General features: G+C 38.2%; 1 protein-coding gene across 1 annotated transcript; it reads left to right on the forward strand.

Moving 5' to 3' along the window:
• Positions 1–1,615: 1,615 nt before the first annotated feature.
• On the forward strand, positions 1,616–26,286 carry limk1a (LIM domain kinase 1a). The gene is given in 16 exon segments (XM_055166801.1): positions 1,616–1,768; positions 8,615–8,753; positions 20,185–20,224; positions 20,227–20,293; positions 20,678–20,893; positions 20,985–21,090; positions 21,289–21,482; positions 21,572–21,758; positions 21,874–21,960; positions 22,283–22,414; positions 22,506–22,565; positions 22,775–22,840; positions 23,109–23,277; positions 23,366–23,421; positions 23,525–23,682; positions 23,763–26,286. Coding segments are annotated over 16 exon segments (1,866 nt in total). The 5' UTR covers positions 1,616–1,745; the 3' UTR covers positions 23,929–26,286.
• Positions 26,287–26,746: the final 460 nt, after the last annotated feature.

Here is a 26,746-nt window from a genome sequence, read left to right on the forward strand (position 1 = left end):
TCATGTGAGGAACGGTAATGGGCTACTGACATATTATGCAAGGTAATGGTTGTGATATGTTTTTTCAGAAAGCACAGTGTATGTGGGGGACACAGAATTAACTTGATTATTTTAGACAGGTGATATGTATGATGTTGTTTGCAGACACATTTCAGAGTATTCTTCACATAAATTGTTTCCTAGATATGTCCCAGTGAAGCGCTCATATTTTTTCAAATCCACAAGGGGAGTCTGATTGTCATGGAATATCAGGATTTAAGACGGTTTACTAGTCTGACAAGAGCTGAGTGGAAAATTGGCTGGTGACAGTGGAGAACGAGTCTTACATCCAAACAAAACACGAGCTGGAGGAGATGGTGCAGCTGTGAGTTCGGAGCGCGATGGTGCATCACTTTGGAGGAGATGAGAGGAATAGAAAAGAGTCTGCAGTCATTTTTATACTGGTCCTGAGGGTTAAACTAAAGTCACAGAGCTCCATTTTGATGATTTAAGGACTTCAGGATAAAGCAAAGCCAGTGCCAGGGACTGTTGAATCAATATTTTATTTTCTTACATTACATATCCTGACCATTAAAAGTTCGGCTATATTGTTTGCAAGGTTCAGTCCAGTTTGATATTATTCATACTGTACTACTCATGATGTAACATAGACAAGTCTGTACATAGGCTTGGATTAATTTAAATGGGCTTTTAACTTTTCAACAAATACTAAATAGATGCATTTTAGAAAATTAGTGTTACCGTGGTCTGGTATTTTATGTAGCACTGTAGCTGCTGAAATTATATTGAACCTTGTATTGTATACTTTACGGGGTGATTTTGCAGTGTCTAAAAAAACAAAAACAAAACTGAAAGAAATACATTTTACTTTGGCAATGGGATAAACTAGTTGTTGTTTACAAATTCATAGTGGCTCAGCTGTTTGTCTGGCCTGTAACAGCTTCAGGAAATAATGACTCAACAAGGATGTGTCTTTTATCTGTACCCTGAAAGAATATGAATTTACCACATTTTTAAATAGTATTTGGGATTATAAGTACTGTATGTCCTTCTTTTGAACACAACAACAAGGTAATTGTTATATTACCTTATATTTCTAATAGTATTGGATTATAAGTATGTCCTTTTTATAAACACAACAACAAGGTAATTGTTATACCTTATATTTGTGGACTGAAATATTGTAATTTGAATTTATAAAATAAAGTGAGATATATCATTCATAGTCTAGTCATAGTCTAGTTACAGGTACAAAACCATGCTCTCAATGCTGGGAAAAATGTTGCTATGGAGGTTTATACCTTATCATATCATCATCAAATATATTTTCCATATTAAAAGTATTACTGTGATAATGTAGTATAGGATCATCTGAACAGGCAATGCAATAATAATGCAACGTCATGTAATGTAATGAATGATATAGATAGAGAGAGGAAAGGTGAAGCTTGTCTCTATATGAAGGCTCATCTTATTGTCACTGAACAGCTTGTTAAATCAGATCATCCACTCCAGGCACTGAAGAAGAGGGCAAAAATTGGATTAGATTTAACTGAAGGTGGGTAGTGCAGTGGGTGGTGCTGCTAGTCAGACTGTTGGGCGGGACTCAGATAGAGCAGTGTCACTGTGGTGAGGCCTGTCAGAGGAGGATGGACTGAGGTATTGTGGGTGATGGCTCAGACACAGGGGCAGGTCATTCATAGAGCTGCTGACTGTCACAACTGAACCCTCACCCCAGCACAGCCATGTCAGCAAGAGACACTGTCAAGTAAGTGCTCATCAGAATAAAATTGTTTGATTTGGCTTTGATATTGATTCAGGTTCAGTGGTGTTGTTATTAATATGTTTGTATTTCATTACAATAACTTTTAGATTTTAAAGTTTTAAAATCAAATTTGAATTATTAATACATTTTGAAATATTTATATACATTTTAAAATAACAATATTAGTAGTAGTTCTTGTAGTAGTTGTTGTAGTTGTAGTATTAGCAGTTGTAGTAGTAGTAGTAGTTGTAGTTGTTGTAATTGTAGTTGTTGTAATAGTTGTGGTAGTAGTAGTTGTAGTTGTACTAGTAGTAATAGTAGTTGTAGTGATTGTAACTTTGTCAAGAGAGGTCAATAAGTTGATCTGGTGTTCATATTAACTTGTCATATCTTATTTCACTTGATGAAGTCTGCTCTGCTAAACCGATTCCTCTTCATTATCTCTCACTTCCCCAAAGACACCAGTCACCACTATCCCATGCAGACACACGTGCGGGTGACTGGCTTCAGGTTAAGCATATGACTAACCTACCAGCTCTAACATATGGCTTTACCATAGAATTAAAACAGCTACAAAATAAAGTAATATAAGCTTATAATCTGTGGGAGAAGAACATAAATAATGTAACATTATTCACACCACTATTATTTTGAACATAGGAGATCCATTTCCCCTTTTGACCCTAAACCTATTTTATAGTGCCAAAGATAAATTTTTTGAAAACTTTTGCTCATAATTACCAGTACCAGTATAAAGGAGGATCTTTTATGTTTCAGACCCAAATCTTGCTTCTCCAGGCCTGTGTTATCTCAGCTGCTCCTACCTTTCCCAGAGGGCACCTCTTTGATTAATCACCCCCTAAGATGTGACCTCTGGCTTGTGCTACAATACTTCCATCACACTCTGAAAATTACATTGTGTCATTCTGCAGAATAAACCTGTAACCCCATGTGCGATTAGAGGGACAAAATAAAGGTTAAATTTCCTTTGTGTATAAGATCCCTTTCCTGTTAGACCTTGAATTGGTGTTCATAGATGTGCAAGGACAATCCACAAGGGAAATTATTTGGGCACAGTAGCTCACAGCATATTGTAATAACAAAGAGAAGTGTTACAATAAATTCTAAATAAGTATCAGAAATAACAAGAGACTGATGTCAAATAATTGTATAATTAAATAAATATGTGCATGTGTGTATATGTGCAAGTAAAAATAAAATATATAAATATAAAACGGGGTAAAGATGCTATGATGATTGACAGGACATGGGGTTGTCTGTTACTTAAGGGTGAGTTGTTGTACAGTTGTATGGAGTTTGGTATGAATGTAGTCCTGTATCTCTCAGTGTTTGAGTAGAGCTGTAGGAGCCTATTGGAGAATGAGCTCCTCTGTCCTCTATAATATTCACAATAACTAAAAATTAAGAATGCATTTTATGATTAGATGTTTTAATAAATCCTCATTTGAGTAGACCTGTAACACTGTAAAAGTCTATTTGTTTTGATATGAAAATTGCAAGAAAAAAAATAGTTAAAACCAGCATATCTGTCTCCATTTATTAGCTTTTTTAAGCCAAAAGAATGGCAGTAGACGAATAGACTTTGTAACAGATTCCAGAGCTGTTATCATTGGCTACAGTGGAACAAGTGAGAAGGTTCCAGACTGTCAGTGAAGCTGGCTCAACAGTTACAAAGGAAACTGCTGCTGGTGTTCCTTCATTTGTACACTGCCAGATTTCCCAATTACTAAAGAGATGCTGTCCACTGTTCTGAGCCAGAATTAAATACTGTGATTAATTTCTGTTTAAAATTCACAACTCGTATTCATTTGCTTATACCACATTTTGAAAACGTCATGCCCAAATGCTGCCTTTGTGTAGATAAACTCGTTTTTGCTTGGGTCAGATGGGACTGAGGGTAGCACCTGATTGGGCAAGGCATTTCCTGTTGGGTCTTGAGCGTCCAATAGACAGAGAGTGTAGAATAAATATACATGGATGAAGTAATGCCTTTTATTTAGGGGGTGACATCATCGCAAAGGCATTTTTGGTAACCATGGTGAACTGAGGTGGGTTCGGGGGATATATCATGAATGGGAGGCACCAACAACAGGGGCGCTAGGAGGAGTGAAACTGATGATGTGTGAATGTGCAAAATAAAGCCTACTCTTTAACCATACAATTGTTTCTTGTAAATAAAAAATAGAATAGGTTTAGAAAGGATTTAAGGTTTAGGTTCTGTGATATAATAGGATATGACTCTGTTGAGATGCTTAATTTTAAAGGAGGACAGGCTGAGCTTGTGTGAGAGTTATAGACATTTGTACATTCACACCCTATAAAAACTGTGAGCAAACAAATGCAAATGCAAGTCTAAATCAGGACTGAACTCATCTTTAACCAGGACCATCCATAGCACATTCATAATAACCCCAGCCACAAGGAGTCAGTAGAGACAACTATTGTACTGAAATGGTTTCTTTGTGAGATGGTAAGAACAAGGTTCACTCATTAGAGCTGTTAGTGATTGTTCACATCCTGGTCTGACTAGGCTGTCTTATTTATCATTTATATGAGTTTTGTTATACAGGCAAAGTTGTGTTTTAAAAATGTTCAGTGTGCATATTTTTTGAGTCCAGGAGATGTGCCTAATTTGAGAAAAGATTGAACTATAAATTAATAAACGAATACTAGTTTCCCATGAATTTAAGTACATGTTAGTAGAGGTCTAAACTAGAGGTACAATAACATTTGTTCATATTTTCTTCTTTGCCAGAGATATTATATTATCTTAATAATTGCAACCTTTGGGATTTGATAATTTGATAATTACACCAACTCAAACTGCAATTTTGAATCAGTTGCAATATATTGTGCAGCCCTTCTGAGCGTTTTTCAAGATTTTCCTTGACTTCTGGACATAGACATACCACTATATTGGTGTATTGATTTCAGGCCTGTCTACTCAGTCTACAGATAAAAAAGAAGCTGGATGCCCTTTTGCTTGCAGTGACTGATGGAGCAGTTGATATTTAATAGTGAAAATAGGTGTCTGTTGGTAGGGCATATTTGTTTGGGCAGGTACCTCTTTCAGGTTTGTTTCTGTCAGTACTGATTCAATTCTCACCTCTCTGGGACGCTCCCACTGTTTCCTTATGACTCTGTCCTTCTGCTTCCTGTAGGGGGAGTGGCAGCCTGTGCGTCACTAAATTACACTTTGACACATGGTGCACGCTGTTCACTTTAACCTTGGCACAGGAGTCAGGTCCAAGGAGACTAGCACAGGCTGGTTCAGGCTCTCATTCTTGGGAAGTAGCTCTCAAGCTCTCACTGTTGGGAAGTGCAGAGGAGTGGCTTCTTTGGAACTGATGGGCTCTGTTTATGCAATGATTAAATGGTGCACTACATTATGAGTTATTGTAGGAGTAAACGTTTTGGAGAAAGTGGTAGAGCTGGCATTGCACTGCAAGAAAAATGTTATCTTTTAGGGGAACTATATTTTTGTCTATTGATTAATCGAAAGCTTGTTTAGATTGTGAAAGGCCTGTGACTATGAGATTTTTACTTGATCTAGATGAAGCTAAAGTGATCCTATTTGATGTCCTGATGATATATTTTGACAGAATGATTTTATCTTATTGTGATGTTGATTCATCTGAGTCAAAAAAAATCCTCTCAACACATGCCATGTTTTGGGGACTATATAGAGCTGGGCAATATGATAAAAAATGTATCACTATTTTTTACTCATTGACCAATCTCAATTTTTGATTTGATTTAAAAAGAAAAGCTTTCAACAACTTATTTTCCTTTTTTAGCAGTTCATATTTTAGTTTCTCAAATGTACTTTGCACAAAATCCTACTATTATAAGAAGTCTCATCTAATCACAGTGAGATGTTTATCTAAAATTGTTCAGCCAAAGTTTTCTCAAAATGATGAAATGTCTGGACTGGAGCCTGAAGTCCTTAAAGATTAGAGGAATGTGCCTTTTGTTTACTCAAGTGTCTCGTCTGATCCGATGTATTAGCATATTTATTCTTTGGAGCAGAGCAGTTCCTTTGGGAGTCTACTCTGCTCCTTTCACTTAGCAGTTGTTCATTCACTATCGGCTCAGTGTCATCGACTGGGACAAATGAATCACGTTAGAGGCTGACCTGGGTCACTCTGTCCATATGATAAATAGAATTCACTGCCCTTTAAAAACATATTTCTTTAAAATCCAGTTTGATTTTTGCAAACTTACTGAGTACAACTGATATAAACAGCAAGCAACCAAAATATAAGATATAAGATAAGATATATATACATTTATTTTTATGTGCTATAAACTATTCAGTTCTACTGCAGAAAGAGCATCTATGACAAAGGACAGAGGCCACACTCCTCCATTTTGACCTGTGAAAGTAAATCTCCCACTTTGAGTTAATTCCATCAGGGATATGGACAGGAAGGGGTCAGTTTCAGATTTACTAACATTGCTGCCCTGCTGTGATCCCTGCTGCCATTGGTCGGCCTCTGAATCCTGGGGGAATCTACTCCAGTTTTACAGCAGCTAAAATCTCCCTGGCTCCTCTCCCTCTCAGCAGATCATCTTTTTCAGAAATTACAATAATCGCATTTTAGCAACCCATGCAAATTTTATAGAACTAAATTCTTCACTTTGAGAAAATGTTTTTAGAGAATCTTAAAATTGTGTGTCAGTAGGTTTTTGTCATATCATAGCAGGGCAAGCTGAGACTTAGTCATAATCCTCTTACACTGATGAACAGTCACGCAACAGCAGCCATAATAAAACACTTGAAGTTTAAACTGCGAAGTGTAGAAGTCAGCACTAATCATAGGATAGAAACTTGAACTTGCTTTAACCAATTCATGGAGAAATCTACTTGATTATTGGTTCACATTAAATTATTGCTTTTTTAATAACGGGTAAATTAATAAGGCACATGGCATAACAATCTGCTATGTCCATATTTTGAAGTTACTGATGCAGTGCAGCAGAGACTACGGTAGCTGAGATGTCCTTTTGCTGCTGGGGTTTAGAATCTGCCCTGAAAGCATACAATTCCCATTCCCGAGAGCCAGTAAAGCCTTTCCCAATATCTATGGTGCTGGCACTCTCAACTGTGAGGATGTTCTTCCCCTCTCTGAGCTTTGGGATCACAGCCTCATCATCACAGCGCTGGTTATCAGGGAAGAGGAGACAGCTGAGTGGGTCGCTGTGGCAGACGTCTTCTGAAAGCTTTGACCCATTTCCAAACCCCCTCCTCCTCCTCCGCCCAGTGCCCCCCACTTCACCCAAACAGTGTGCATAGCTAAGCAGCTTTGCCTGGTCGATCGAGCGGCAGGAGGGAGCTCTGCATGCCAACACACAGGAGAATGGGTGTGTCTCACTCATAAATAAATTCTGAGTACAGTGCTGCAGTGGCAAAGTGAACTATAGGAGCAGCCTCGGCCAAGTTCAAATTTAAACTATAAACTTTCCACATCTGAAACAACAACGGGATGCTCACTTGTTACAACTGGGTGTATACAGTTTTAATGATTCTGTAGTCTATATTTAAAATAAATTGTTGCATTTGCGTTGCAGGCTATAGAGATACACTAGTCGATATGCACTTTTTATCATATTGGTTACTGACCCTAAATTAGGACTACCTGAGTAAAGAAAAGACATTTAACTTTATTTTCAATGCTTAAATTTGAAGAGGCCACTGCTCAAAATGTGACTACATAGCTCTCATTGGTTTGCACTATTGAAGTTAGAGTATGGCTACGTTTGTTTTGCATTTTCGGTTCGTCTAATTTGGAGAAAATGATGAATCAGCCCTATATATCGGCCCCAAAATATCGACCCAAAAAATATTGGTCCAAAAATGTTAGCATTCAGCAGAGCTTACTGGACATCGGTATTGGAATTGGCCATGAAAAAAAACTTTTCAGCTGATATCTAGTACTAGCACTTGAGCTGTTTAATCTAGCTATGCACCTACAGATAGATTCTATGATGCATGCAACAAAACGGTTTTCTATATCTTTATCATGATATCAGTGCGATTTCAACAGGTTTTAGGCCTCAGAAGAGCAAAAGCAGATGTTTCTTCTATTATTCTTATGCTAATGATCAATAAACATGAAATACTATTAAGTTACACTATAGTAAGGATTTACAAATTTCTTGAGGCCTTTCTGTGTCTGTGAAAGTATGGCAGGATTAACACTGGAGGACTGACCTGTGCATTGAACTGAATTTATATTGTATTGGCTATCGTTGCATCCTAGTTTTTATGCAAATTTGAATATTTATTATGCAACTTTCATGATTATTGCAGCTAGCTATGTGGATTTTTTTAGAATAAGACACATTTTTAGTTATTAGAACATCAAATATTGCTGTGTGATGGATGAAAAGGAGATGTGTACTATGTGGCAACATTATACGCTGCCTTGACCTGAAAAACATACAAAAACACACCTTGCCTTCAATGCTGCTCAAACAAACTGAAAATCGTCACTCGGCTGGCAGTGTGTTTTGCTGTGATGTAATTCTGCGTGATGCCTCAGCAAAGATTTAAATGAAAACTATAATTTAAACCAAAGAGTGTCATTATGTGGCTTTAAACAAACACAGTTAACAAAATGTTCTGTCAACACAAAAACACCCCCATAATTGACATGATTAGAGTCTGTACTTGTCATTTTTGGGCTAGCTAGATGAAAAATCCACATTCATCTTATGTAAAATAAATGATATGGAAAATACTTGTAATGCTTAGAATGAATATTAGATATAATATAAATAGGCTGTGATCCAATAACTATCCTTTCAAGTGTATTTGTCTTGCAGGTGCTGTGAGTGCAGTGCATCGCTCTCCCACTGGTACTATGAGAAAGATGGACGGCTCTTCTGTAAAAAGGACTACTGGGCCAAATTTGGAGAGCTGTGCCACGGCTGCACTGACCCCATCACGACTGGCCTCATCATGGTAAGAGGGTGCATGCGTTGCTCACCCCCCTCTGCTTCTCTTGTTTGCAGATCAAACTCATGTTACTGTTTCATCTCTCTCATCAGCCCATAGTACAAATGTGTATACAAGCTTGTGGGCTGGTGCCAGACCTGAGACTGACAGTGTGCCAGTGAGAGGATAGTTTTACAGACCTCCAGTGTAGGTCCGAGCACTGGAGTAACAGGAGCAGGTACCCAGGGAACAATAGACTTTCATTCATGGAGAGATTTGCTTTGAAGAACAGACAAAATACAACTATTTCCAGTACACAAGTATTTCCATTTGTTAATTAGCCATTTACTCCTGCAACTAGAGAGGGGCAAATGTGAGGAGACTGTGTGCTGTCTGGCAATGTTTAATTTATCACATCAAAGTAATTTGAATAGATTTGAGTCTGTAAGTGTCACTAGTGTCGATACCAGAAAATATAAGAGTTGGAAGATCTGTCTATCATGACACTGGGTCCCGCATTGCAGATGGTGGCTATAGACTGATATACATTTAAGTACAAGAAAAAAGCCTGAACCAACCACCCACTACCCCAGTTATCAGGTGATGGCAAACCCTTAAAACTGGATCCAATATGAAAGAAGGGGTAGATATGATGTGAGGCAGCATTGGGTCAAAATGCAGTTGGAAAAATATATCCAGTGGACACTTGTAGGGTGTGTTCACACTTTTCCAGATTTGATCCTGTGTTGAGCCCAGTTTAGTGCTCATGTAGACATTATTTGGTCTTATGCAAGTTTTGGTCTAATCCTGGTCTGGTCCAGGTTTAGTTCCGCATTTAGTCCCAGGTTAGTCATAATTTTGATACGGTGAATGTGTGTTTGAGACCCCCCAGGCACCCGTCCTAGTTAAAACAAGGAATGCCTTAGAAACTATATCCAGAAACATCTCTAGGAATCCCTCATATTTGAACAGGTCAGTAGCAGTATGTGTTTTCTAAAAGACAAAAACAGAATAAATTGTTAAAAAAGTGTGCAAAGTTTAGAGAAGTGTTTTGGATGACCTCAATATCACAAGATGATTGCTGTAATCTGTACAGCCAGTTCCATCTCCTTGCTCTTGATTTAATTTTCAGGGTGACAAAGCAAAATTCCCCACAATCACTACTATTTGTTTTGGAGATTCATCTTTCCTTCCCCACACTAATAAAGTCCAGCCCAGGTGTTTCTATAAAACAATGAGGGTGTTGGAACCACCAAGTGGAGTCCATTTATTGACCATAAAGCATGTGGAATGACAGTGGGCCTGTTGGTGGTATAGGGTCATGTGTCACAGTCATGATGAACAGCCACCATTTGAGCACATCTTGCAGAGTGTGTGTTTTCTTCACTCACACTATACAGTATGCTCTGTGCAGTTCAATCTCAATAATGCCTCAAAGCAGGAGGATAGAGTGGATGAGATGGAGGATACTGCAGTTCCTCTTTCTCCTTGTGCTTAGATTGACTGTTACACCTCAGTAAATTTAACATTCAATCAAGCCTTATTGCTGTAAAGGGCATTAACAGACAGACAGACAGACCAAGGTCAGCTGTCTGAGGACGCCACACCCATTTAAAGTCTCCAACTTCACCTGCACCAAGATGGAACACTGTCCTATTTTTACCCTTTACAGATGCACATGCACGTCAGTAAAACCTGCAGTTTGGAGCAGTGACTCAGCAAAAGGAGAGGGGAAAGTATGGAGCGAATAGAAAGCAGGCCTGAATGTCACCCCAAACATAACAATGCAAGTTTATTTTAACTGCCTAATTTGTGTTTGTCACCACACAACTTGATTATTGGGACAGAACCTCCAAGCCTTATACATTTGTATAATGTGATAGTAATTCTCTTTCATATAGTCATAAAAAACTGTGACATGGATTTTAATATGGATAAATCTAACTGAAATCTAGATTTCAAATGAGAATTAACCATAACTGATCTAATGTAAATCGTATGACACATGCTCAGCCCTGGTCTTGCAGTTTCATTATTTGTTATCCAAAGTCACGCATAAAGCTGCTGAAATGATCTCACACACATGATTAAAAACATAATCAGAAATTCCCTTAGAATCCTTAATGCACACTTCCTCTGTACAATACTTTACGAACATGTGAGTCTGGTCACCTGGGAATCTCCCCAATCAGGAACATACATGGTCTGTCCATATAGGAAAAATAAATGCAAAGAAAGTCACTGAAAAATCATCCATTGAAGCACTAAACTAAGTGACCAAAGAGCTCTTTTGTTTCACATGTGTCACTGAAACAAACTAAACTGATTGCACAATCATTTAGCCAAGCTTGAGATGCAATGGAGGGTGTGGAGACCAGTCTGATATCCATTTGTATAAGAAATAGGGTGATTTCATTCTGGCATGAGTCTTTGCATTTGTGAGGCAAGAAATTCTCCCAAAACATGGCCAAAACATTACTAGAACATCTCTGATCGTGGGGGACCAGGCATTTCCCATATTTCCATATCCACATTATCTGTTTACTTCTGTAATTTTAAAATCTGAGAAAGTACCTAAGTAGGTTCATATTGCTTTCTTTATTGTATGTGTTTTGGAAGTCATGTTGTTTTGTCACATTGCAAAAGACACCCATCTTGGTTTCACTTTTGTAATGTCTCTCAATTTGAGTTTTGATTTTAATTTTAGAATTTAAAAGTCAGACAAACCCATTACATATCTAATGGTAAGGATAACACATTTATTACTTCTGACCTCTTTAAAGTCAAAATTCAGAGGAGTGGGTGAAATATATATTTTGTTTAGCAACCACAACAATGGAAAGTCCCACATCCTAAAAATGTCCCATACTCCCACAGCATTTGCCACGTGTCACAGAGAGGTGGGTTTCCATTTCAAAGCCAGGCTGATTGTAATGAAATATGAAATTACTATATAATCATTATTCACTGGTTTATTGTTGTGATCCTTGTTGTTATTGTAGTATAAAGCTGGTGATGTTGAAGTTGTTAGTGTAATAAACAGTGGGTCAGTCTGCACAAATGTTCTTTAATCCATGATGAAAATAAAGGCCGTCTTTGCTGTGCATGTCCCTGGGGTGGTCCATATGCTTTTTATCTTTATACACACCAGTGCTGCCTGCAAGGGCTATAGTCATTATATAGTTCAGTCTTAAAGTTGTTATGACTCTTGTTATAGGTCAGGTATAATTTATAGTACAAACCAAAAGATCATTTCCTCTTTCCATTGTTAAGTTTGAGCTACCCCTGATGTCATTGTGCTCAGTTTCACTTTTGACTTTGTATTGCACTGGTGGTACATTGTGACACAAGTATAGTTTATGTTAGCATTTATTCTGACATACACAAGCATACAGACATTCAATACAGCTTTGTTGAATCTATATAATATAAAATATATCTCTGAACCTTGACTAGTAGAAGGATTGGATAGGGAAAGGTATTAGTATTTGTATATATGTTTCAGCAGAGTTGCATTAAAAAGGAAAAAAAATATATATATATATATTATACTCAATTCAGTTTCATTTATGTTATTGCCCTCCCCTAAGTGCCAGTTTAGTTTATTCAGCATATGACATACGTTTTTTCTTTATAAACATGTAATGATTGTTTACTCAATCATATTAAAAAAATTAAGTCAGAGTCACTGATCATCTGTTGTCAGTTTGTTATTTGTTTGTTATTTCCTTTTGCGTCTGTGATATTGTTACTAATGTAGCCTCCAACTAACTTCCAGTATAACTTAATCAGTCAGTGTCTGGCCGCCTCCGTTCCCTGGGTCTGTCTCTGTTTAATGTAAAGCACTTGAGCCCTGCAGGCCCTGAGTGCATCTGACCATCTATTAATATCTGCCTCTTCAAATGGACACAGCACTGGACACAGGCAACAGTTGGTGTGTGGGACATTTCAGAGACAGGGACAACATGCACCACTGGTATAAAGAGGGGAAGGAAAGAATGACAGAAGAGAAAGGGTTACATCACCACAATATGCAACACGGGCTGGGCAATGTGGCAAAAAATACAGTACAGTCCCTGACAAAAGTCTTGTCGCTTATCCATTTTGTAGAAACAAAAGCTTATAACCTGACTTTAAATGAATCGATTGGTTTTAGAAATGTCTCATATGAAAGCTAAAACCCTCCCAAATTATGCTCAATACACTAAAATAAATTTGCTTCTCTGAAGAAAGATTGATCATTTAATGAACACAGAAAGGTCAGATTTTGGCAAGACAAAAGTCTTGTCGCCTACAGAAAATTGAACAAATAATTTACTTCAAATACAAAAATATGTTGCATAACGTCAGTGAATTAAGTAGTGGTGCTGTGAGATCCATATTTAATATCTTGTATGACTTCCATGAGCTTGAAGGACTGCATCCATGCGGTTCAACAATGATTCATACAATTTGTTGATGAAGTCATCAGGAATAGCAAAGAAAGCAGTCTTACATGCCTCCCAGAGTTCATCAAGATTCTTTGGTTTTGCCTTCCATGCTTCCTCTTTCATTCTACCCCAGACATGCTCAATGATGTTCATGTCTGGTGACTGGGCTGGCCAGTCCTGGAGCACCTTGATCTTCTTCGCCTTGAGAAACTTTGATGTAGAGATAGAAGTATGTGATGGAGCACCATCCTGCTGCAAAATTTGACCCCTTTTATAGTTCGGAATGTAAGAGGTAGCTAATACTTCTTGATATTTTAGGCTATTGATATTGCCTTCCACCCTGCAAATGTCTTGCACACCCCCCATACTGGATGGAACCCCAGACCATGATTTTTCCACCACCAAACTTAACTGTTTTCTGGGTGAATCTTGGATCCATGCGGGCTCCAGTAGGTCTCCTGCAATATTTGCGGCGGCTGTGATGTAATTCGACCGAGTATTCATCTGAGAAATCCACCTTCTGCCACTTTTCCAGTGTCCATCCTTTTAGCAGGCTGTGGGCCACACGTTTATTTAATTGCCTTTTGTTTAGTGCTGGTTTCTGTGCACTGATTCGACCATGGAGGCCATTTCGAGACAGAATTCTACAAAGTGTTCTGGTTGACACAGGGACTTGAGGTGACCAGGCCTGGTGGAGCTCTGCTGCAGTGGAAAAGGGGCTGGCCTTGGATTTTCGAATCAACAAACAGTCCTCTCGAGCAGTTGTCTTGCGGGGTCTGCCGGACCTGGGCTTGTCAAAAACATCTCCAGTCATTTCAGATCTTTTTCTTATTCTTTGTACTTGACGCTGAGATACATTGAAGGTGTCAGCCACCTCAGCAGTGGATCTGGTCTTCAGCCTCTTGATAATTAACGCTTTGGTCTCAGGGTGGATCTTAGGCATGTTGTCAGAGGTCAAGTTGGAGTTGATGTGAAGGTCTGGTGTGCTGGGGTTCTTTTTATACACACCCACTAATTGATTGATCAGTAACTGATCACAGGTGAGGCTGTAATCTAGGATTGGGTGCATCATATGACAAGGAGACAAGACTTTTGTCTTGCCAAAATCTGACCTTTCTGTGTTCATTAAACGATCAATCTTTCTTCAGTGAAACAAATTTATTTTAGTATATTGTGCATAATTTGGGAGGGTTTTAGCTTTCATATGAGACATTTCTAAAACCAATCGATTAATTTAAAGTCAGGTTATAAGCTTTTGTTTCTACAAAATGGATAAGCGACAAGACTTTTGTCAGGGACTGTATATCAATCAAGCTCAAACATTAACATACAAGACCAACTTTTAAGCTTAGAAAATATAGCTTAACATGATTTTACTGATGGAGGATGGATTGACTGTAGACCTCTTAATTAAAAAGAACCAAGGATATCATTAATTAAAATTGTATTCATTATATAGAGATAATAAAACACAATAATAGAAATAAAACATTTTACCCAGGAGGTCTTATGGGCACAGTTTTTAGCAGTTTGCTGCTTTTTAACTGCTTACAGAACTAGATCATAGTTTAACAGTCATATTAAGGACAAGGAATATAAGACTTAGGTTTAGACAAAATGATTGATCCACAAAGGAAATTATTTGGATGCAGTAGCTGTTACTGTTTCAATACAATACTGTTAATATTGAAGTACAATATTTTTATTTTCTAAAATCTTCTAGCAGTTTTTTTTTTCTGATTTGTAATTTAATAGTTCTAGTTTTGTAGTTTATGCACAATATTCTGAAAATTGTTTATGTATTGATAGTTTTGTTCTGTTTTTTTAAAGGTTTGCACAATTTGTAAGAAACATTATTTAGGGGAAGTGGAAAAAATGTGGCTGCCCCATATTTTTTCTACTCTGAGCTCTGGAATGTGGGTGCACTGGGGCCAAAAGAAGGTGCAGAAAGGAATGCATTTAACGCATTTGGGGGGTTGGTGATTTTAAAGTGGGAGGGCTGAAAAAAGCCAGCTGGCGCATGTGCAAGAGTGGGCGGAGCCAAACAGGAAGCGATGAGGTCATAGTAAAAGTAAAAGAGGAGGGGAGGAAGACACAGGAGGGTGGGGGTGAGCAAAGCAGGGGGAGTGACATTGATTCAGAGATGAGCTCAGCTGCAAAGGCGTGGACTGGCTGCTCCGCTCTCCTCCTCAGCGCTGTTAGTGTTTTGTTGTGACTGTGGGGCAGAGGCAGCACTAGAATGTACTAGACTGAGGTAGGCTCTCGCTGACATGGTGGGAGACTTGTTCTTCTGGAGCTTCTGCTGTCTTAGGTTGTGGAAACGGGAGAAGAAGGTAGGCTGCTATGCTGTGATATGCATGTAGTAGACACTTTGTAGGTTGACCGGCATGTAGGCAGGGAGCAGACTGTGTCAAGTGGTGGATTAACATGTGTGCTGATGCTGAATAGTTATTTTCATCTCTCTACTAGTTGCTGAAGTGGTGCTGTGTTTTGTCATTTTGAAGTAGGTCAGTGGACTGTCTGGTGAGACAACTGTGAGGTGCTTCGTTTGTCCTACTTCTTGTTCTTGTCATGAAAAACTGATGAGCCATGGCACGCTTGCTATTTTTAGGACACATTCTCCTTCAGATAAAAGTTGTAGTCAACTGTGGTGTCTGCGTTCAGAGATGTTCTGTTGTCAGGTCTGAAGTCAGGGCACACTCATATCTGTGTTTACCACCAGCACTAGCTGCGCTCTGTGTGGCTTCCTCCATTTGACACAAGGAAGACAGATGAGGAAAGAGGATGAATACATTAACACTGCTTCTGAAGCTGGTCTTGTATGTGTGTACTGTGCCCTGTACAGTCAGAGGCACAAGGGGTTTTCCTAACAGAAGGGCACAATGTACTGCTCTATATATCTAATACAGAGCCTTTTCTCATGCTGCTGAAGCTGCAACATGCTGGGTATAAATATACAGTTAAACATAGTTTATTTGCCATGTTAATAATCTTAAGAGTTTAAGGCCAGAACTACCCTGTGAATGCAGAAATTAGTGTAGCTTTACCATTTAAATGAAGACAAAAAAAAGTTTGTATATGTAAAGAGACTTAAAAACAATAACAGGATTTCCTTGATAAAATGTATTACAATATTAAGTTGTGTGCATGTTTTATATAAAAGCATGTGCCCAAACAACATATTTTCTTTTTAAATTCAAACCCTAAATTTGAACCTCTGTGAAATTCCTTCTCTTGTTTCAAAGCCTGACCCACAGGTCACGTTTGGGGACTACCTGATACTTGGAGCACACGATTTCTTCAAAACAAATGTGTGTGATGTTATTTTGTCTGAACTTTCTGTCCTAGTAACACATGAACTTGGTTTGAGTCCAGCAGCAAACAAGCTGTCAAGATCAGTACATCAAGCAGAAGGTCGGATAGAGCCAGAGTCTATATAATTTGATGTTGTCGCTCAGAACTACCTCGAAGCTCTGGAGATATGAGGTCATTTTTCTTCATTTAGGCAAGAAGTCATTTGGCTAAAGAGGAGACTGTGGGAAAATAGCTCTACTTTAACAGATAACAAATTAGTGCAAATAAATGTGGAGCAATAGTTAATAAAAAGGTTTAAGGTAGATATTGTATTTTTGTTGAGCTTTTAAAGAAATTGTCATGTAAAAAAATAGTTTTCTGCATGGTGAATTCCCTTTTCTGATTAGCTGTATCATTTATCAACAAAACAAAATTATTATTCCATCTTAAAGTAATACAGTTAACTTAATACAAATTTGATCCAAATGTGCTATGAAATTATTTATGTTTGTAACTACTGCAACAACAGCTGCAGCTGTTGTAACAGTTGTAACAGCTATGCATGAATAAAAGTTTAATCATTATGAGATTTCCTAGGCCTATATCAGCCATTAAATAGTCTTTTTATGTCAAATATCCAACGGGATAATGACTGAACTTGGACTTAGACAAACTTTATTGATCCACAGGGAAAATTATTTGGACACAGTAGCTCGCAGCATATTATAATAACAAAGAAATGGTATAATAAATTCTAAATGAGAAGCAGAAATAGCTATATCAAGCGACCGATATAAAGCAACATTTCCTAGATTGGCACCAATATCCAATACCTGCACCGGTATTGGTGCATCTCCACATAAAATGTATGCATTGCTTTCAGTTTCACAGTTTTAATCTTGCAGAATGATTTCAGCTTTTTACATTGTTATGTTTCAGACAAACAATTATTCATTCTGCATATTACATAAGGAAGTAAGAAATTATTGTGGAAGAATGTCATCATTGTGTTGTAAAAGGGGGAACTAACTGATCTAATTATAAAGGGAACACATGGCTTAGCTCAAAGATATTTATATTTACATCTCTTTATCAGCTCAGAAACATAAAACTGTCATCGTAAACCCATTCAATTGGCCTAAAAGGGTTTGTTTGACTATTGACAATCAAGTAAATGTCACAATAAATCAGAGAGGACTACAATATGTACTATTACTTTTTTTTTTTTTTGCTTCACTTAGACAAATCACAATATTAACATCAATGCTTATTCTATTTTCTGCATACAACACTGCCACTTGGGGTCAGCTTGTATGCTCATAGGTGTCACATGTCACTTTACTGGATCCAAATTTTGAATCTTAAAAAGCGTAAAGCTAAGATTAGTCAGTTAAATGTATAGTTGTATTTTAAAAGAATGTTGCTTCCTTTCACTGCCAAAATGTTGTCCTGTTTGAAATTGAGTAACAAAAACAATAGGTTAATTGTTTAATAGTTGTTTGATGTGTTTATTAAACAAATCTTTGACAATGTGAACATGATCAATTACTTTACAGACATTATATATATATATATATACATACATATATATATACATACATATATACAATATAGACTAGATCAAGATCAGGGACTCCCCTTTAGTGCTTCGTAATCTGATCTGGCTGCCCCCACATTGCACCCACCCCCCTCCTCTCTGTGTCAGCCCTGGACATGGTTGAGTTCGTAGTCACCCTGGGGCGCCATAATGATCACAGTCACACGATGATGAGCTCATTCACATTGAAGCTTGTTCAGATTAAGAAATGAAACAAAACAAACGTCTTCTTTATGCTATAGAACGATCAGATGATGAGCTAAAAGTAGAACTATGTTACAGACAGCAGCTGTTGCATGTCCAATGGCCTTGTTGGTCTGAGTGTCATGTGTCTCATGGGTGAGCCTGAGTCCTGCCCTTGTGGCTGGCAAATAGCAGTGACACCCCTCTCATCTCTGTCCAGCTGTCCTCTCTTCCGGTCTAAACCATTTGAAAATCAATATTGCTTGGTTGGTTTCAAATAACAGATTCTGTGGGTATCTAGGGTTTAATTGAGATTAGCGGCAAGTAAATGTATTTAGTTTTTCTCCAAATAGTGTGGTGTGGTTGGGGATGTAATACGTTACACATATGTTATGTTCTTGCATTGTGTGTGGTATTGATGGAAAAGGCCATGAGGAGGAGTCTCTTGTCAAAAAGGTATGCAAGTAACTGTATGTTTATTTTCCTTACACAGTATCTACTTATTATTCAGCTTTCTTTCTTCTGGAGGTCAAGAAATGTATGTTTATATTATTGTTGAACTTGGGTACTTGGCTACTAAAAATGTTTCATCCTCCACTTGCCAAAATAGTGAACAGGAAGTCCTTAGTAAACAGAAAAACAAACTATAAAAAAGCTGAAAGTGGTAAGGTGAAAAGTACATTTGTAAGATGATAGACTTTGCCTATTGTTCTTGCTTACCCAAACATGGGGAGAAAAGAAGCACATTTCTATTACAAAAATGTGGGTGTGATGTGGGTGGTCTTCCAGAACCATCTCAGTGTAATTAGTTAAAGGCAGGTAATTAATATTCTGGTACAGTGTCTTCCTCACAGTCGCCAGAATGGGGCCATGTGTCAGTCTGTTTGTGTGTGTTTGAGGTTCTGCTGAGGTCTCCTGGGAGAGGCCTGGAGACATATGGCTGAACACAAAGACTTTATTGATTTTCAATTGTTCCTTTACAGTTTAGATTCCTGTTAATCTTCAGACATTCGGTGCATTTGGTGTTATAGTCGTTTAGTAGTACAATCATGATTAAACACCTTATTCATATTCTTTGTTATTCTAGCAACCTGTTCAGTATTTTGGTAAAAAATTTATAATCCTTTAATTTTAGGCTTAAATATCAAGTTTTAATATTTAACAGGTAAAAATGTGCTATATTTTCTATGCCCCTGCTTTGCATTTAATTGATTACCCTTTGTTTAGCCCATGCCATGGCCACTCCCACTTTTTCTTGAGTCTACTTAATCTAACTTGCAGATCCTTGCAGCGGGTAACGTCAAATTGCTCCATCCTAAATTTTCTGCTTCTCAAAGCAAAAAAAGACTCCCTAGGGGGCGTCTTTGCTGCATTGCTTTGTAGTCTATGTTTTATCATACCATTACTGGGATTTTAGAGTGGTGGTATTTGAAAGCAAGAGATGCAAAATTACCTGGAGAAGTTAAAAGGGTCAATGTGTATATGTGAAGGTATGGCCACTTAATCGATTTGCTGATCGATTATTACAGAGGTCAGAAATATTTAATGAGCAACAGTAAAAGTGGGAGGCTTCTGTGAGGACAGGCTGTGATTTATTGGTCCTGTTTAGGTGCCTGACTAATGAGACCAGCGTCATGCTTACATCTGCTATTTATCTGATCATTACCCCTTTCACTTTTTGGGCATAATTCAATTCGCTCTCTAGTTTGCAAACTGCCCAAAGCACAAGCTGTGGTCTGGTAACAACAAAATCAATTTCCCAGCTCAAACAGCACAGTGTCCCGGCCTTACCCTACTTCTCCAACTATTTAATAAAGCTGCTCTCTGCACTGGTTATAGAAAACAATTTGCCCCCTGGGTTATTGCGTTATTCTTTGTAGGTCAACATCAACTTTAAAGTGTGGTGCTTAGAGCATTTAACTTACTTTTCTATCTTGTGTTTTATCCTTTTTAGGTTGCAGGGGAACAGAAATATCACCCAGAATGCTTCACCTGTTGAACTGCAGGTCGTTCATTGGTGATGGGGACACATATGCTTTGGTAGAGAGATCTAAGCTTTACTGGTGAGTATAAAATTTTGATGTCCCTTAACTCTGATTTTTGTGTATATGTGTGTTGTGTGAATGTGAGTAGAATGCATGGCTATTTTCCCCTGGATTGATAAATTATCTCTCTAGCAGTCTATTAATCTATCTGTCTAATTAATTATACAATTTTAGTGTCGTGTCACACAATTGATGTTGTTTGTTTTTTGGTTACAGTTATGACCTTGTGTGTGTGTTTTTTTTTTTTCTTGAAGTTATGATTGGTTATTGATTTTTGTAGAATTTTATTACATTTTCAAGTTCATGTTAAACCACATATGATCTGCTGAAGGCTGTTGTAGAGCTCTAGTGGTGGCTTGTCTAAAGGACTTCTGCTCTTTTGTTCTGTGTTTTTGGCTGTAGTGGTCACTGCTACTACCAGACTGTGGTCACCCCTGTGTCTCTCCCGGACTCTCCATGTTCGCGAATCCCACACACTGTGACTCTGGTGTCTATCCCGGCCTCGGCTGAAGGCAACAATGGACGAAGGGGCCGAGGATTTTCAGTAGCCATCGACCAGCCTCTCAGTCCCAACAATGCATTTAGCCCTGAACCAGGGCACACTCTCAGAGTCACAGAGTAAGTGTGTTCAGGACTGTTTTTGTGCAGAGGCATTAATAATAATCTTGGTAATTAATATTTATTATATATACTTATCTATTTTCATCAGAGTCGACAAAGAATGCATTAGTCCTGATGTGAAAAATTCCATACATGTTGGAGATAGGATCCTTGAGATCAACGGGACGCCAATACACAATGTTCCTTTGGATGAGGTATTAGTCACACTTCTTTCTTTCGGCTTATTTTTCTCACTTTCTCTTTCTACTTCCTTTCTGGAACACCAGCAATCTTCCCCACTTCCTGTGCATGCTTGGCCTTTTTCTTACAGAATATCATGTTATTTATTTACAATTTTCATTTCTTTTTATTTTGTGACTAATTCATTTTATATTGCTATTCATGCCATCTAGATTGACTTATTAATTCAAGAAACGAGCCAACTACTTCAGCTCACTATTGAACATGACCCTCACAGCCATGGGCAGAATGGCTCTACAGATGCTGAAGAGCAGGTGGACGGACCCCTGCCAAGTCCAGGCCCATTTGTGCCCATCACACAGCCCCCAAATGCTGACATCAACAACTTTCGATCACGTATTGTCACGTAAGTTATTACAGGCCAGCATGATCCATTTTTGGAGTAAAACATTACTGGTTTTGAGAAGAGTAGGAATTTTCCTTTATGTCCTCTAGGCGGAGCTATAGCATTGACAAATCTCCAAGCTCCAGCAATGCAGCTTCTCCTATGTCCCAGAGGAAGGACATTAATCGTTCTGAATCTCTGAGAGTTGTTTCGAATCGCACACATCGCATCTTCCGCCCGTCTGACCTCATTCACGGAGAAGTACTTGGCAAAGGATGCTTTGGACAGGCTATAAAGGTAGCGTAGTTGCAGTTGGCGCTTTTAATACTGGTTGTAATATTTATTATGTCCAGATGATGGCATTCCCTGTATGTCTATAGCTAATGGTTTGACTCATTTCTGTTTATTGCAGGTTACCCACAGAGAAACTGGGGAGGTGATGGTCATGAAGGAGTTGATTCGTTTTGATGATGAAACACAAAGAACATTCCTTAAAGAGGTAATTATCACTGACAATATAAAAACTTTACAAAAATAAATCTTGTAATGTAATTAACAATGTGAGTGATTCACTGCTAAGTTTGTTCAGTTATGCGATTAACAACATTATGGGCTTATTCTGAAGCTATTGTTAAAATACTAATTTGTTAACTTGTTAACTTATGTTTTTGTGTATGTGAAATGCATTTATGTTTTATGTCTCTTCTCCTTGCTTAATGTAGTGCACTTAAGATTCTTCCTAAAGTAATAATAAGTCTTAATAATTAATGTAAATGTAAAAGCACAATAGTAGTATGTAATTGTTGAACCTGTTGTTCCAGGTGAAGGTGATGAGATGCCTTGATCACCCCAATGTTCTCAAGTTCATTGGAGTTCTCTACAAAGACAAGAGACTGAACTTCATCTCTGAATACATAAAGGGAGGCACTCTGAGGGACATTATAAAGAAAATGGTAAGAAGCCTCATAATGCTCATTGTCTAGTTACTATTTTGTTTTATTGGGGTTACCATTGTATTGTTATTATTATTATTACAATCCACAGGATAGCAAATATCCCTGGAACCAACGAGTGAGTTTTGCCAAGGACATTGCTGCAGGCATGGTGAGTTGTCTTTCATCCACTATTTGTCAACGCTGGGTGAATAAAGTAAAGCCTACAGATATTGTACTACATACAGCATTTGTTGGTGCCACCTAGTGGTCACAGATTTTTGTACAGAATATAGTATTCGCAATAACAATAAGGAGATTAGATTGATTTAAAATTATTAGATAATTCTTTGATGTATGTTTTCTTCCCTACCATTGCAGTCCTACCTGCATTCCATGAACATAATCCACCGGGACCTCAACTCGCACAACTGCCTCGTCCGAGAGGTAAGATCTCATACATATGAATGCACTTTTGTTTGCTTTGAGGATTTGGTTTTCTTACAGTAGACAGTTCAGACACAAAGATCTTTGTTGCCATGCTGAAGCATGTGGGACATTCTTAAAACACCAGTAGAGTGTCACACACTGTTCAAGCTTATTAAACTGTAGTGCTTTGTACTTTTGAAAACAATTGTTCTTTGTACTGCAGCCTCTATTCAATTGTTTCTAGTTTAGTTATATACTGTAAATTGGTTCTTTTTTTTTTCCATAGGATAATACAGTTGTTGTAGCAGACTTTGGCCTTGCACGACTTATGGTGGATGACAAGCATGAGGACAGGTTGTCAAAGGGGAAATTGTCAGGTCTGAAGAAGCCAGATCGCAGGAAGAGATATACTGTTGTAGGAAATCCCTATTGGATGGCTCCTGAAATGATTCATGGTATGGGGCATATTTAAAATCATGCAATATCTTTTAGTGTAATGTCAAATGTATTCAGTAATGTCACAAAGATATTTCTTTTTTCTAGGAAAGAGCTACGATGAAAGAGTAGACATATTTTCCTATGGTATCATGCTTTGTGAGGTAAGGAAATAATCATTTTATTTTGTTTTTATTGTGTTATAGTTGTACTTTTTAGTCTCTTCTTTCCTCTTGTGCTTATCTACGTCTGAATCTATCTGTTCAGATAATCGGAAGAGTCAATGCTGACCCAGACTATTTGCCAAGGGCAGTGGATTTTGGACTGAACATCTCTGGCTTTCTTGAACATTACTGGCCCCAAGATTGTCCCCAAGCTTTCTTTCCAATGGCAGCTCTATGCTGTGATCTTGATGCAGACAAACGGTATGTTAATTTGATGCAACTTCTTAAAAATAGCTACTACATTCATATTTTCGTATTTAATTATTTCCTTGTAATTATAGGCCAGCTTTTACAAAACTGGAAGAATGGTTGGAGAACCTAAAGATGCACTTGGACATGGGTTTGCCTCTGATCTCTGAACTGGAGCAGCTGCACAAAGCCTTCTGGGAAAATCACAGTGTCACACGCTCTGAGAATGGCCTGCACAGCCCTGAAGAACCCGAGTAGATCTGAACAAGGATGAACACAAGTCCGAGATCACCAAACAGATAGCTCAGAGCACTGTGTGGTTATCTCCTGAGGGCAATGCAATGTTGTGCTGCTTTTTGGGTGTTTGGTGGCAGTAGGGTCTTTAATATGAGTTCCCTCCATTTGAGGATGTTGTCGCTGATCTAGGCTCAGGATTAATAAGAAGTCTCAGGGGGGTCCAAAAAGCCACCAGAGCACCAAAAGAATCTGAACATTGTGGGGGACATGTCACTTAGACACGCTGTCTTTTAGGATAATTTACTGTAATTATCAAATGTACATAAACATACAAGATCTCTCAACAGAGAAAAGAGATATTATATAGCTCTTGAAATACTTTGTGCTGTAAGTTTGCATTGTTGACTCTGATGTGTCTGGCTTGTTTATCAGATTGGAAAAATGACAGGGCAGTGGCTTCACTGGTGCAGGTAAATGAATGGATACTCTCCAACTCTCTGCATTTAAGGACCCTTTCAAGCTTTAAATAGCTCACAGAAGTGTACGGCTGTAAATAATGCAAAAATGATGTCCCAACATGGACCAGCTGCTCTACCAGCACCAATCCTTAGTTTATTTTCTGTAGCAATCATACACTTTCAAGGTACAAATGTCATGCCTTCAGTGTTAAACAATAGGCACAGCCAGCAACATTGTAAAATTTTATATATAGTAATTTTATAAACATATTTTATATGTGTACATATTATACATTGCCATATTTTTATTGGCAATTGACTGAAGGAGTACTATTGACTTCAATTACAAGGGCACAGACTAAAGAATTCTTGATTCAGGCAGCAGGAGAGAGGCCTACTTAGAGGGCAAAAATCATTGCGTTTAACAAGGTGTTAGACAAAAACAGAAACTTCCTTTAATCTTGTCTCTTCTGACTGTGGCAGAGTGAATCTTTGAGTGGTTTAATGGAACACGTAATAGAATGTGCTAGAGAGGGCTATTCTAAACAGAAATTTATATTGTATAATCGGGAAGGCCATTCTGTAATCAAATCTTCCATGCTGTTGCCGTCAGGTTTTGAATGCATTGGCACCACGTGCCCTGCCATAGTGTCCTCCATCTGTCCTCAGTCTGCTCTCCACATGAGGAAGATCCCTTTTCGTTTACACATTAAGGCAGTCTGTAAATACCACTGTATATGTCCATGACACCACTATTTGGCAATTCATAAATATGCTACTTCACATTTCCACTTTCACCATTTTACATTCATTTTTATTTCAATATTGGAGATTGCTTTGTAAAATCTCTGCTGCTGTCTTCACAAGCTGCATGATAACTTAGTAGGTTCTGCTTTTTTAGAAAACTGGACTGGAAACTAAATAAGCATTTGTTTATATGTATCTGCTTAGATCTTTATAATAGATTTAAGTAATTTATTTGCACTAAACTACCAAATGGCTGGTTTAAGCCATGTTTGTTTATTTCCACTTTTGGGCTACTTGTGATCAAGATATTTTGTGTCAGTTCAGGTTGCTAAATGCAAGACACTGATGGAGCCTTTATCTGTAAAATTGTGCAGGAAATCCATCCTCCTTGGACCAGCAGACCAGACATCACTACATTTGCTGTGGATGGCATTTGGTTTCCTGAAATACAAGAGAAAGAACATTTGTGCTGGTCTTTGCTTCCAAGAGGATGTGATTTTCTATGTCCGCCTGCTGCCTACAGACTGATCCTTTGTAAACACCCTGCGTTATTACATGCTACTTATTTACTGGAGCACTTAAACTGTCTTACATTTCACACTTTTGGCTCAGGGCTGTGATATTCTGGAGGTGTTTCTCTGCTCGGTTATACTTCAGACGCTCAATAAGACACAAAGCATGTGACAATAGGCTGAGTTCTTTTGGCTTCTTAAACTGTGCTCTCTAGCCATGCTGTAGTCCTCATTCCTGTCTGAGCCACATCATGCATGTTCGATGTCTGTGAGGATGTGTCATGATCAATGAGAATGTTACCGCAGCACTTCTTGCAAAGGATCGTTACCTCTGAACAATGCTGTGCCTTTGTTGTAAGCTAGCCTTGCCAACGATTTGAAAACGTGAATTTCTTTTTATGTACCATAAGTACAAGCCTGACTCCAGAAAATTGAATTTGCTGATGTTGTGTGAGATTCCATCTTGTCGTCTACCATATTTATATTTCCAGATATCGATTGTTTGATTGTTGACTTATTTTGAACATTTTTTGTCTTATTTAATTTTTACACATGCTGTGAAAACAATTCTGCACTTTAATCTTAAACATTTAGAATATGAGGAGATTACTGTTTTTTCTTTTGTCACAGCTGGAAATAAAAGTACTCCTCCTTACAAGTGATCTTCATGTGTCGTTTATTCTCTTCTACTCTTGTTCTAGGCCTATATAGTGGACCTGGACCAAAGAAATGTAGCTTTTTATTCAGTCCACATTTGTTACATTCTCTTCTGATAAAAATCATGTGCTATCCCACAGTAGCCAATCACAGTCTCTTTTTTTAAATTAATCACTTTTTCTAGGACGCTGATCTCTGCATGTCGTCCACGTGCTTGTGTTTTGATTCCGCCGAAGGAGCGTCGCCGTTGCGCGGTGAGTCACGTGTCGGACTGGAGGCTGGATCTCGCTCAGGTCTCACTCAGATCTCGCTCAGACGCGCAGAGGACGGGTTTGTCCGGTCAGGCACTGCACTGGCTCACACTCAGTTTACCGTAGTGGCGCTTGGAGCGAAACACGAAAGGAGGGAAATACCGAGGAAGAGCTGCGGTGAAGGGGCATTCGCCGCATCTTGGAAGTTTGAAGA

Source organism: Boleophthalmus pectinirostris, unplaced genomic scaffold, assembly GCF_026225935.1.
Source record: "Boleophthalmus pectinirostris isolate CB_2022bp ecotype Guang Dong unplaced genomic scaffold, ASM2622593v1 HiC_scaffold_9, whole genome shotgun sequence".
Classification (NCBI taxonomy): domain Eukaryota; kingdom Metazoa; phylum Chordata; class Actinopteri; order Gobiiformes; family Gobiidae; genus Boleophthalmus; species Boleophthalmus pectinirostris.